The 12515-nt window shown below is 37.6% G+C and overlaps 1 protein-coding gene across 4 annotated transcripts in view; it reads right to left on the minus strand.

The window, feature by feature from the left end:
* RNF220 (ring finger protein 220) overlaps positions 1-12515 on the minus strand; it is a 335380-nt gene that overhangs the window by 42905 nt on the left and 279960 nt on the right. For all 4 annotated transcript variants that reach the window (XM_070941405.1, XM_070941407.1, XM_070941406.1 and 1 more), the window contains 2 exons: positions 4549-4645; positions 3861-3947 (listed from right to left, as the gene is read on the minus strand). In XM_070941405.1, coding sequence (XP_070797506.1) covers positions 3861-3947; positions 4549-4645 — 184 coding nt within the window. The remainder of the gene's footprint in view (positions 1-3860; positions 3948-4548; positions 4646-12515) is intronic.

Raw genomic sequence — 12515 nt, forward strand, 5'->3', positions numbered from 1 at the left:
TAGTTCAAAGATATAATGGTCTCAGAAAAAGTGACTTCTCAAAGTTATGGCCATCTCACCACCCCCAACACGGTCACTTGATCACAATTTGAGCACTTGGTAAATGGCTCACATTTATGATCGTTGCAGCCATCTTTGGGTCACTTGATCATGATTTGTGACCTTCCCAGCCAGTTTCTGACAAGCAAAGTCAATTGGGGAAGTTGAATTTACTTAATGATTGCATGATCTGTTTGCTTTATGATTGTACCAACTTAAGACAGAAAGTTTGGTCCCAACTGTGGTCGTAAGTTGAATTGTTGTAAATGCTGTAAATTGTAAACCTTTAAAACACACATGGACATGTGTGCGCGCACACGCACACACATACACACAGCGGGAGAATAATATAAAAGAATGGAGGGATTTTCCTTAAGATCACTAACAATTACTGAGTAAACTTACTCACTTATATAGATTTAAGATAACTGACAAAGTAGTTTTTTACGCTTTGATAGCAGTATTTCTATGCTTTATAAAAGAGGAAACAAATGAAATAGAATGATAAGTAAAGTACTTCTAGTGCAACATATTCTAATCAATACATATTGTCGCCTGGGTGAAGGGAGACTACTCAGTTCAGATAGAACCTATATGCCAACATCTGAACTGATTTCATATTGGGAGCTATTTGAGGCACTATATTTGATCTAAGTAATTTGATACCACAAATCTCTTCCTTCCCACTTTCTTATTTATGAAGTGCTACTTTGAAAAGTTCCAAGGGCATATTAAGCTTGAAAAGTATGCAGTTTTCCCATGATTCCTGAAAGTGAAACTTTTACCTCAATGAAGTGAGAAGCTGATTATTTTTACTCTACAATGTTTTCTATTTCTTAATGGCTAAGGTTTGGCATCACTGTTTTTGAATATTTATGTAGTCAATTTTATTATTTTTAAATTATTGCATCACATATCTTGGGCTGTAGGGATGAAACATGCTATGTCTGACAAAACACCTCAACTCCACTAAGGACCAGCTGAAAATTATTAAATAGGAAACTGAATCTTACCAACAGACTCTGTTAATTATAAATGTGTTAATGGTTTGTAGATCATGAACTGTAGGTTAGAGGCCTTGGTTTAGCTTATACTTTAAGTAGCTATATATCTGAATTGTTAGAAATAAGCAAACTTATTGTCTAAATCACTTGTGTTTACCTCTTTCTGCCAATGGGATACTAAGTAAATCTTAAGATCCTCTATCCTTTTCAGACTGCAGTAAAAATATTCAAATGGTTGAAATCTGATTAGGTCTAATGTATTCTTGCCTGAAATCTTGTAAGATTTTATATAAGAATGACAGATTTTGCAAGTTTCACCCATTTTTAATGTTTTAAAACATTTTGACGGATCAATGTGAGCTATGTAGAGAGTTGTGATATTCTGATTAATATAATATCAAAATCAAGATTACTTGCTGTTGTTCTCCAGCCAGAGACATTTAAAGTTTGGACAGCATACAAATTTAAAACATCATCATCATCAAAGAACCAACCTAGATATTGCAATTTAACGCATTGTAAGCCGCCCTGAGTCTCCGGAGAAGGGCGGCATATAAATCAAATTAAAAAAAAATAAATAAATAAAAAATAATAATAATAATAAAAAAAAAGTACTGCTAAATTAATACAGACTGTCTGGTTTAGTTGTTCCTAGTGACAGGAGAATGCCAAGTGACAGCAACTGATAGCATGCATCAATTTATGCATTGCCAATAATAAGACTTGTTAAAAGAATTTTTTGACATACTACATTTGAACTGGACCATCAACTGTGTACATAGCATAACATTCCTTTCATTAAATAATTTTTGTTTGCCATTCTTTCTTAATATAATATAGTAGACTATTGTTTCATGTTTTGGGGATGTAAATTATTTTGAAATCCAAGGGCTTAAGATGTGCCTAAATAAATATATAGATGGCATATATATATATATCCCAAACTAATTTAGAAGTAAATAAATTTGCATCACTGCAATGTTGCTTCACTAACTGCCAATTAGAAGTCTCCGCCAGATTGGAAAGTATTTATTTTTTATTGAAATAGCATTTGCTTTCATCTTAGAACTATATACAATCAAATCTTATGATTTTAAAGTACGGAGCAGAAAACAAAGGAAGATCTACATAGGCTTTTGATATTGTGAAAGCTAAATCTCTTCTTTTTTCATGCTAATCTAAATAAAATTAAGAGTATTTAAATTCTGTTAATTCAATGGGACAAATCCTTGAACATTTCATTTGTATTATTGGCCTGGTTTTCATTTAGTGCTAAGCCACTTCGTTTTTGATTTAGTGTAAAATGCAAATCTAGCCTAAGGATTGTTTAAAAAAACAAAACAAAAACTACAGTTAAACTCTATTATAAACCTGGCTTGTTTTAACCGTTAACCTGTTAAGAACCATAGCTTGTTTCTGAATTGTCTTTTGTGTGTCATTCAAACTATAGGTAATAGAAAGAGAAATAGGGTGAAGCAAACTAGGAATAACCACGAAGTTGTAAGCAAGGCAAATCTTGGTGCTATTTACAAATACAACTACAAAATACAACAATCAATATGCAGTAATCCAGGCCTTTTCCTTTGCTCATTCACATACAAAATATTTATACCAGTTTGTTCTGTTTATTCAAGCATAATGCAGTCCTTGCTAGATACCTACATTTTAGAGTGCCAATTTCATGGCTGTAATAAACTGGCAAACCATTATAGGTAGTCCTTGACTTACGACAGGAACTGAAACTGACATTTCTATAACTAAGTGATGTAGTTTTAAAGTGGAATGCACACCTTAGCCACAGCAATCCCCATAGTCATAATTGTCATCATTAATTGACAATTGTTGTTAGACATGGCAACATCCTGCTGGTTTCGCAGAAAGTCAGTGGGGAAGCTGGCAGGAAGTTACAAGTCCCAGGGTGGCAGGCGGTAAATGATCACTGTTGGGTGAGGGAGTGAGCGATGGAGTGAGCGAGAAGCAAAGTTGAAGAGTTTGAGAAGTAGTGTACAACTTATGGTACAGATCTGGTACACGGGGTGCCTGACGCATGATGTGGGTTGAGGAGGACATGAGGGGAGATGCTATGATATTTGGGGAGGATTCATGGGAGTGCACAAGGCTGTGGTGCAGGGTTGAGGAAAGTGTGTGAGAAGTGTGTTGTGGGTTGGGGAGGAATACATGGGAGGTGTTGTGAGTGCCAGAGAGGATGAGCAGCATGAACACAGAGCAGTTCAGGGAGGGTGCATGAGTGGGGGACTTATCTCAATGCCTTGCGACCTTCTCTGCCAGCATTCCGACTGACTTTCTGGGGAAGCTGGCAGGGAAGGTTGCAAATAGAGATCATGTGACTGCAGGACTCTGCAACCAGTTGTAAGTGTGAACAGGTTTGTCAAATGCCCAGATCATCAGCACATGACTGGGATAGCTGGAACTCCAAAGACTGGTTATAACCACTATTTATTCAGCAATGGTTGCTGAAAGAATGATTGTAGGTCAAGGACTAACTGTATATCAATATATTGAACTTTCAAATGGAAAAAATTAGAAATTTTACACAGAACTGAATGTCCCAAATAACAGAATATCAAGGAAAGTTTTTTCAATCAAGCTTATATGCACCAAGATTATCAAATTTGCCACTTATCGCAACTATGTAAGTGTTTGTTTAGCATGTGTCTGGATTCTCTTTATCTTGGTTGTGGATCGTATTAAGAACTAAAAAAGTATTGGCTTTAAATTTATTCACACCAATTCCCAGCACAACAAAGCAAATTCTTCTATGTTCTAACACTGCATTTTTAAAGGAAGCCTACTTACTTTAGGACTGCACCTCGGAGTGCCTCTCTCTCTTTGGCTTCACCTGGTTCTTCCCCAGTGCATGGAATGATATCTGCTTCAGTGTATCTAAGAATGAAGTGTTAAGGAGAATGCAGCCTGATACTAATTTTAACATTTGTGGACTTCTCTTTAGTGTTTATTTTAGGTCATCTTGGAGATCAACCAAGTCCCATTGTAACATGAGATGAGCAATTACAATTCACATATTTATTAAGTCTCAGATAGATTTAATATACCACCTTTCCTCTAAAGTACATAATATTTCTTCTTGCAATATTTCTCCACAACAGCATATTTCTCCTGTGAAATAAATTGTGCTGAGAGACTACTTGAAGTGCCCCTGAGCTGTCAAAGCTATGGGTGGACTTGTTTCTGTGGAGTCTCTCTGTTCTTTATCTAACTACCAATTATACCACACCTGGGCCAATGTGAAGTATCAAAAGTAATGTATTTGGGAATAGTATATTCCCCCCCCCTCAAAAGGAACAGCATGTGAATGCCACTGGGGCTACCAGGAAATTGCCGGAAAATAAGATTTATCAACATGTAAAAAAAAATGTTTCTGAACTCTTCTCTAATAGAGCTATAATCTTAGAACTTCTAGAAAGAGAGGTACTGCAAAGACAAAGCCACCTGCTAGGAATTTAACATCTCTAGAAAATGATACTGTGGTTTTCCATATTCCAATGTGTCATCACCATCCACATCAAGGTCAGCATCACTGTCTGGATTCTCCTTGCCACTGCACATGACAAACCCAGATCCTAGAGAAAAAGAAAATGTGTAGAGAACATCATTTAAGGATATAACTAATGAAGAAATACAAATTCTTTAGAAGTTTTTAAAAAGCAAAGATTATTTTACATTTTGACATAAAAAGGAATTTAGAGAGAATTTCATTGTTCTCTTGATATTCAGCTTAATTTTTTGGGGGTGGGTGGGGGCAGATATCTGTGAGGGATGACATTTGTCAGAAATAAACTGAACTGGGAACTGCAGTGCATAACAGCAGAAAAAGTATACTCAAGCCAAAAGCAAGCAGTCTATGATTTATGAGAACTATTGTGGCAAGCAGGAGAAAGCAAGTCAAAAAGCTGAGAAAAGCTGAGAAAAAATATGCCAAAGGCAGAGGAAAGGCTAGGTGCCTGAGTCAGAAAGCTGAGGGAAGCAGCAGAAGGAGGAGTTTGTCAACTTCCTGACTGGATCTGGCTGGATTAGGGCAGTTAACCCTGTCCTGACCACTGTCTCCCTCGCTTCCCTAGAAAACATTGTTCTATGCAGAAGAAATCCCAGTATTACAATGTTGATATGAAAAAAGTGTTTCAATACATGTTTGATGGACACACACACTGAACTTCTATGTAAAACGGAATGTTGACTTTTCTTCATAAATTGTATTTATTTGTATTCTGCCTTAATCTGAACTGCTTATCACTTGCCCCACCTCACTACCAGACTAGATGATATATTTTAATAAATCCAGAGTAAAGGGAATACAATATGCAGGATACAGTATACATAGATAAAATATGTTCAATGACAATATGATATGGGGAATCCCAATCACAAATTTAGGAGCTAATTAAAAAAAAAATCTATCCAGCAAAATTTGTTTGTCACTATTCTAGATATGGTGATAAAACACACACACACGAGCTACATTCACTACCAAACCTATGAGATCCCCACATCCCCATGTATGTGAATTGTTTAGGTGCTCTGTATTAAAACATTTACAATAAGCTGAACTGACCGTGGATGGCAATAGGGAGAAGAATCTGTCAGGAACCATTGGCCCAGAGAACCAAATTGTTTACACATATTGACCATATCTCACAAGATTGTATGGCTGACGTGCCCATTTTATACAACTTAGAAACTGTTTTATATTTGCCAGTTTGGAAGCCAAATTTTATTTCTCCTGTACAGCTACAAGCTTACAAAGGTAACTTCAAAAAGTAAAATGTTTATTTTCTGTTTCCTGAAACAGGCATGCTATACTTATTAAATAATGTAAAATCCTGCACAAAGTAGCCTTAATTTAATGACTCGTCACCATAGAACAGAATGCTATATTCTGAATTGCTTCCCTGGCAAATCTTTCTGTCTTCTGTTCATAAAAATAGTTCAGGCATCTGTAATAAGATAGTTACTAGGACTTACTAAAGACCACTGCTTGTCATTTACAACTCACAGCTGAAGCCATTGAAATGCATTATTAATAAGCTGAAACCACGTTGGACAATGATACTGCACTTTCTCAAATATTGGGTGGCAGACTTATACATGTCTACAGACAAGTACCCAACCTGAAGCAGATTCAATCTCACAAGCAACAGGAAGCTCTCCAAGTGACAAGAAAATATGTATGGCTTATGGCAAGAACTGCTGCATGGATGTCAGTATGTTATGTCACCACTGACTCCCTACCAATTCTTAATGTAGCTAACAAAATGGACAGATTCACAAACTCTCGTAAATCTTCCTAAAAATTTCTAGGAAGTTACTAAAGTCACCATATAAATCAAAACCAGAAGGGTTTAGGTTGTCTGAAAAGTCAATGGTAAATTACTACTGCCAAGAAAATTGCACGGTATGTCCTTGAAGCCATTAGGAGTTAAACTTAACAAAGGGGATGTTATCTTCACCTTTAGCCATGAGAAATTTTAGATTCAGCATCACATCCAACATTATTCTCCTACAAACCAACAAGTTTAAATTTAAGCTGAAGTGAGCCAGTTTGGCACAGTGATGAAGATGCTGGCCTAGAAACCAGCTGTAGGATTCTCTTAAGACATGACAGCTGGCTGGGCAACTTTTGGTTAGTTACTATCTCAGCCCAACTCACTTGACAGGGTTATTATTGTGGGGAAAATAGGAGGCAGGAATATTAGTTACGTTCACCACGTTGAGTTATATATAAAGCACAGAATTAAAAAATATTTTTTAAAAATGTAAGATATGGGAAACAGACATTATTTTTATAAGGAAAAAACAATAATATGTACTCAGATTGGCTTCCTCATTATTTCAAGTTTACACATTCCAAGCCCAAAATTCAAAATTTTTCTGAAGACAAAATCTTCATAGAAGTCAAGTATCTGAGGGCATTAGGATCCTGGTCCAAATTCCATTCCATTTTCCCAGCCTCACTGCCAAACTTCTAATATGATTGCACAAAGTAGGTATAGTGTTTTTTCTCCACAGCAATGGATATTTAGTCACCTTATTTTTTAAATGATACTTTTATTTGTGGTGCACCACCTAGTCACCCCTTTGGGGGGGATGGGCGGCTAAATTTGATAAATAAATATAACCAAACAATTGCTAATAGAGCTTATCAATGAATTTAACCATGACTTTTTTCAAATCACATTTTCTAATTTGCAATAATCAGAATAACATTCTTCATACTATGCCATCTTAGGTAACCACTCCGAATAGAAATAATGAGAGCACACAGCATAAATCCAGGAAAACCCCCTCAACAAAAACCTAATATGGCCAAACAGCAGCTTAAGCAAACTCAAAGCTAAAACAGAAAATAAGAATAATTATTAAAAAGTTTTTCTTGTAAATTGTCCTTTTTATGAGTTTATAATATAAAATACAAAAATAAATAAAAAATAATAGAAAAAATAGGGGAGGGAAAAAGGAAAGAGTGTAGAAAAAAAGAGGGGAAAAAAGCCGTTGACTTCTGACTCCCTTTGGTGCAGTAGAATAAGATAGTAACATCAAACCTCAACTTTTTACTTTTACATAATAGTATAAACTAGCCCCATGATGGCGAACCTATGGCACGCATGCCACAGGTGGCTCACAGAACCCTCTCTGTGGGCATGCAAGCCTTTGCACCAGTTCAGCTCTGCCGCGCATGTGTGTGTACCTCCCTCTGGCCAGCTGGTTGTCGGGTTTCTGCCATGCATGAGCGAGGCGCATGTGGGGCGCGCATTCATGCGCAGGGCACACCTGTGTGGGGCATGTGGGGGATGTCATGTGAGTATGACCGGGATGCATGCGTGGGGTTGTGCGCACATTGCATTTTGGGGGTTCGGGCATGCACGCATTTACAAGCGTGCGTGCACGCTTTGGGCACTGGGTCCAGAAAAGGTTAGCCATCACTGAACTAGCCATTTCTATTATCAACAAATCTGTCTAATCAGTAAAACTGAAAATCAGTTTCATTTTTTTCCACCTCAAACATAAAGTCCAGAAAATTATTATTAAAGTTTTAATTTCAAATGACTGTTGAATTATGATAGGAGTAATAATTTTAACTTTGTTATACTGTTTTATTTAATGATTTGGTTATAAATTGCCATGATTCTTGGAACTGTAGGGGCACAGAAACATAATATAAACATAACTGTCAATAGTCTATTCTAGATAATAACCCCTATGTCATTTACACAAGAAAAACATGTTTACTACTTTATGTTTCCAGTTTACAAGTTTTTACTGTATACAACCTCATCCTTGCTAATAAAACCAATCCAATGAACTAAAGAACCTTATTCTCTGTCATCTTTAATCCAAAATGCCTCTTTCAAGGTCCAAGCAAACGAGTATGAATACTCAGGCCAGATTCTGGGGCTATTAAACCAAGAAAAACAAAGTGACCACTGTTTCTGATCCCCATTGTTCTTGTAGTCAGTTGCTCGACAAGCAATTCCAGCACCAGTATTGAGTGGCACTTCTATAAACCCTGTGACAGTTTGGGAGACAAACTCTCCCTCATCAGTCAGAATGTACAAATCAGGATCACTTACTCTGAGAGCACAGCTGCCCTCCAGCACTGTGCTCACAGCTCTGCTCAGTCTGATTTTGAAGCAGCTGACCCTGGCACCAAAAAAACAAGTTAATACCAAACATTGTAGGAGTTCAAAACAATAAATATTCCTGCTGTTATATAAAAGCAGGTTCTTTACAAAATGTAAGGAGGCCTATTTAATTTTAAATTAAATTAATTTTAATAATTTCTAGAGTCCCCTACAAAGTGACTCATTTAATAAGTGGACTCTCCACCCAACTCTCTTACAAAATCCTGTACTTTTTATTGGAAGAGTACCTGTATCTATACTACATTCATACACAGATGTAGGATGAAATAAAAGAAATAATGCATCTTGCATAGTTAGGCTTACAGAACAAATAATAATACTTCATTGTGGAGAGCAAACAACACGAATAATGCCAATGAAAAAAGCAAGTTCTTTTGCAATCAGTCACTAGAGAAAAGACAGAAAGGTGAAGGTACCAATTGCATCCTTAGTTGGGTTGATTATTTGTGCCAGCAACTCATAATCTAATTTTAAAACTGAATAAAATTAAAGCACCTAATTATTTTCTTAGCTAAAACATTTATAAACAAAAGTGATAAATCTCCTACTTGTCTAACTGACAACAGCAAAAAACAACTGCTGGTTAATATGTCCTGTATGTAGCATATATTAGCTTCAGACAGCCACCATCTGGACTGTTAGGGGTCAACTATTCACTTTCCAGCTATTCCAGAGCTGTTCAACCTGATTTTTTAATATTGAATTTGTCCTAATATTTACCTGTGTTTAAGTAGTTATCATTTGTGGATACTGTTGCTAATTGCCACTTACAGGTAACTTTTAAAACCGTTATAAATTGCAAAAATCTGTAAGTAAAGAATACATAAGGTCATGAATGCCACAAGAATTGTCCAATGCTGATTGAAGAGTTAAGTTTACAATATGTATTTCCAACTGTCACTCTCCCAGGCAGCATCAGGAACATTAAGCAGTTCCTTCCTTATCAATAACTCCACCCGTTTTTACTTTTTAACTGACTAGCTTGAAAGATTTCAACGATCAAAAATAAAATGAGGCTTTACCATTTAAGTAAACAATTTATACAATTTGGAGGAAGAGAGTTTTGCTCAAGCTTTTCCCCCTTTAAACACCAGGTTTTTTTTAACTGTTTTGCTAGAACTATGTAACAGCCATTTGAGGAACACCTATTTTCTCATCCTTTATTATATTTGATTTACCATTACAGTAGAAAAAGAGAATCGCCATCCAGGAAAAAAAACCCTAAGACCATAAAATAAAACAACATATCTAATTAAAATTTGCCCAGTTGTATAACTTGATAAGGTAAGATATTTGGCCACTTGATATGCGAGTATAGTCAGAATAAAGTAACAAATATAAATATATCAGTAACAAACATAAAATTTATCAGTATGACTCTGAAATGTAGAAATGGTTGGGGAGATCACATGTCCTGCAACATCGTAAAAAGGATCTGTATGAGGACATGAGCAAGAGTTTCTACCTGTCTCTGTAAATAAGGAATTCCATAAAATCTTCCTGTCAGAGTATTGAAGGAAGGTCACTAAAGCGGGCTCTGGAAAAGACCCATCTACATTTCCTTAGAGTTAGATTGTATAGATACCCCGCAGTAGTGGGCTTGAGGGTATCTAACATTTGCTTGCAGAATTCAGGAGCATTGGTGATATCATTTTGGCAATCAATGTCCTTAATTCTTTTATTTACTACTGATTTGGCCTCTCCATGTTCTTTGGCCTAAATATTCAGAAGAGAAACCAAGTCTGTAAAGGCCAAACAAGATTCTGAGTCCTGAAATTAAAAACTTGGTCCAGGTCTGGACCTCAATAGTTGGCATGTTTGCTTCATGCCTGAAGACTGCATTAAGGGTGCATTTTGGGGTAGTCTTAAGGAAAGTCAACTGAATGGCTTCATTAGGTTTGCATATGGGTAGTTTCTTCATCCAAATTGTCAATCTTCTATTTCCTGTGAGAAACATACTCTCCCCTCTTATTCCAAGAAAAAATAAAAATGAAGAAAATTGCTCTAATGCTGCTGGGACTCACACTCATTTCCTGGGCACAATATCTGGCAACGATCTGTGATATTTTAGCAGCTAAAGAAACAAGCTAAAACAAGAACATGTGGTGATATGGATGCAGTTTAGGGAAAAAAGTAAAGGGAAAATAATTTGTAATCAGGTTTGAAATAAATGTTGTATATAAATGATCAGGTAAGCAAGAGTTACATTAGCTACACTGATGGCACCATTGAAAATGAATTTAACAAGTCCACCTGTACGCTAATGATAGTCAGCTGTACATCTCCACCCCAGACCACCCCAACAATGCCCTTGATGTGATGTCTCGCTGCCTGGAGGCCGTGCGGGTCTGGATGGGGAGAAATAGGCTCAGACTCAACCCCTCCAAGACCGAGTGGCTGTGGTTCCCGGCGTCGCAATATAGTCAGCTGGTGCCATCGCTGACTATTGGGTGTGAGTCTTTGCCCCCCACAGAGAGGGCTTGCAATCTGGGCATCCTCCTGGACGCACGGCTGTCTTTAGAAGAACATATGACGGCCGTGGCCAGGGGGGCTTTTTATCAGTTTCGCCTGATTTGCCAGTTGCAGCTCTTTCTGGATCGCGATGCCTTGCGCACGGTCACTCACACCCTCGTCACCTCCCGACTGGACTACTGTAATGCTCTCTACATGGGGCTTACATTGTAAGCCGCCCTGAGTCTTCGGAGAAGGGCGGCATATAAATCAAATTAAAATAAAAAAAAATAAAAATAAAATGGGGCTCCCCTTGAAAAGCACCCAGAGGCTCCAACTGGTCCAGAATGCGGCCATGCGGGTGGTTATGGGCGCAACTCGTTGTGCCCACGTGACACCCCTCCTGCGTGAACTGCACTGGCTCCCAGTGGTCTTCCGGGTGCGATTCAAGGTGTTGGTTACCACCTTTAAAGCGCTCCATGGCACAGGACCCGGGTACCTTCGAGACCGTCTTCTGCCACCAATAGCCTCCCACCGGCCAGTCCGCTCCCACAGAGAGGGTCTCCTCAGGGTGCCATCGGCCAAGTCATGTCGGCTGGCGACACCCAGGGTGAGAGCCTTCTCTGTGGGAGCCCCTGCCCTTTGGAACGAGCTGCCCCCAGAAATGCGTAAGATCTCCAATCTCCGTGTATTTTGCTGTGCCCTCAAAACCTTGTTGTTCCGCCAGGCCGGGCTATCAATGTAAAGATTTTAATTGGTTTTAATTGTGGGATTTTAAATTTGGGGGTTTTATAATTGAGCCAATTATTTAATAATTTTAATTATTTTTAAATTTTGTCTGTCTTTGTGCTTTTAATCAGGCTGTACACCGCCCTGAGTCCTTTGGAAGAAAGGCGGTATAGAAATAATAATAATAATAATAATAATAATAATAATAATAATAATAATAATAATAATAGACAGACAGACAGACAGACAGACAGACAGACAGACAGGAAAGTCGACTTTTTCCTAACTGAAAGCAACCGCTAGACTGGATTTAAACATTTAAAAGGAAAAGTAAATAGGTCTTCAATACTGGACAGTTTCTCTAAGCTAAATCTCAGAGTTTTCATAACAGAAAGGCATAAGGCTCTTTTGTGCTTCCATCGCACTTTGGGTCCATCTGAAAAGAGAATCCCATATCTAAACTGCAATGGCAATTCTTCCAGGACTGTCCCAACCTAAAATTTACCCACAGACACTTGAACATTTCTGTGTTTGTTCTGGAGCAGACTATCATCCTAAAGGAAATTTGCAAGCAAAAGCTACTGGTGAAATTTCCATGAAGGTGTCTCCTTCC

The sequence above is a fragment of the Pituophis catenifer genome, unplaced genomic scaffold, assembly GCF_029215685.1.
Source record: "Pituophis catenifer annectens isolate HBS135680 unplaced genomic scaffold, rPitCat1.0.hap2 SCAF_3, whole genome shotgun sequence".
In the NCBI taxonomy this organism is placed as follows: Eukaryota; Metazoa; Chordata; class Lepidosauria; order Squamata; family Colubridae; genus Pituophis; species Pituophis catenifer.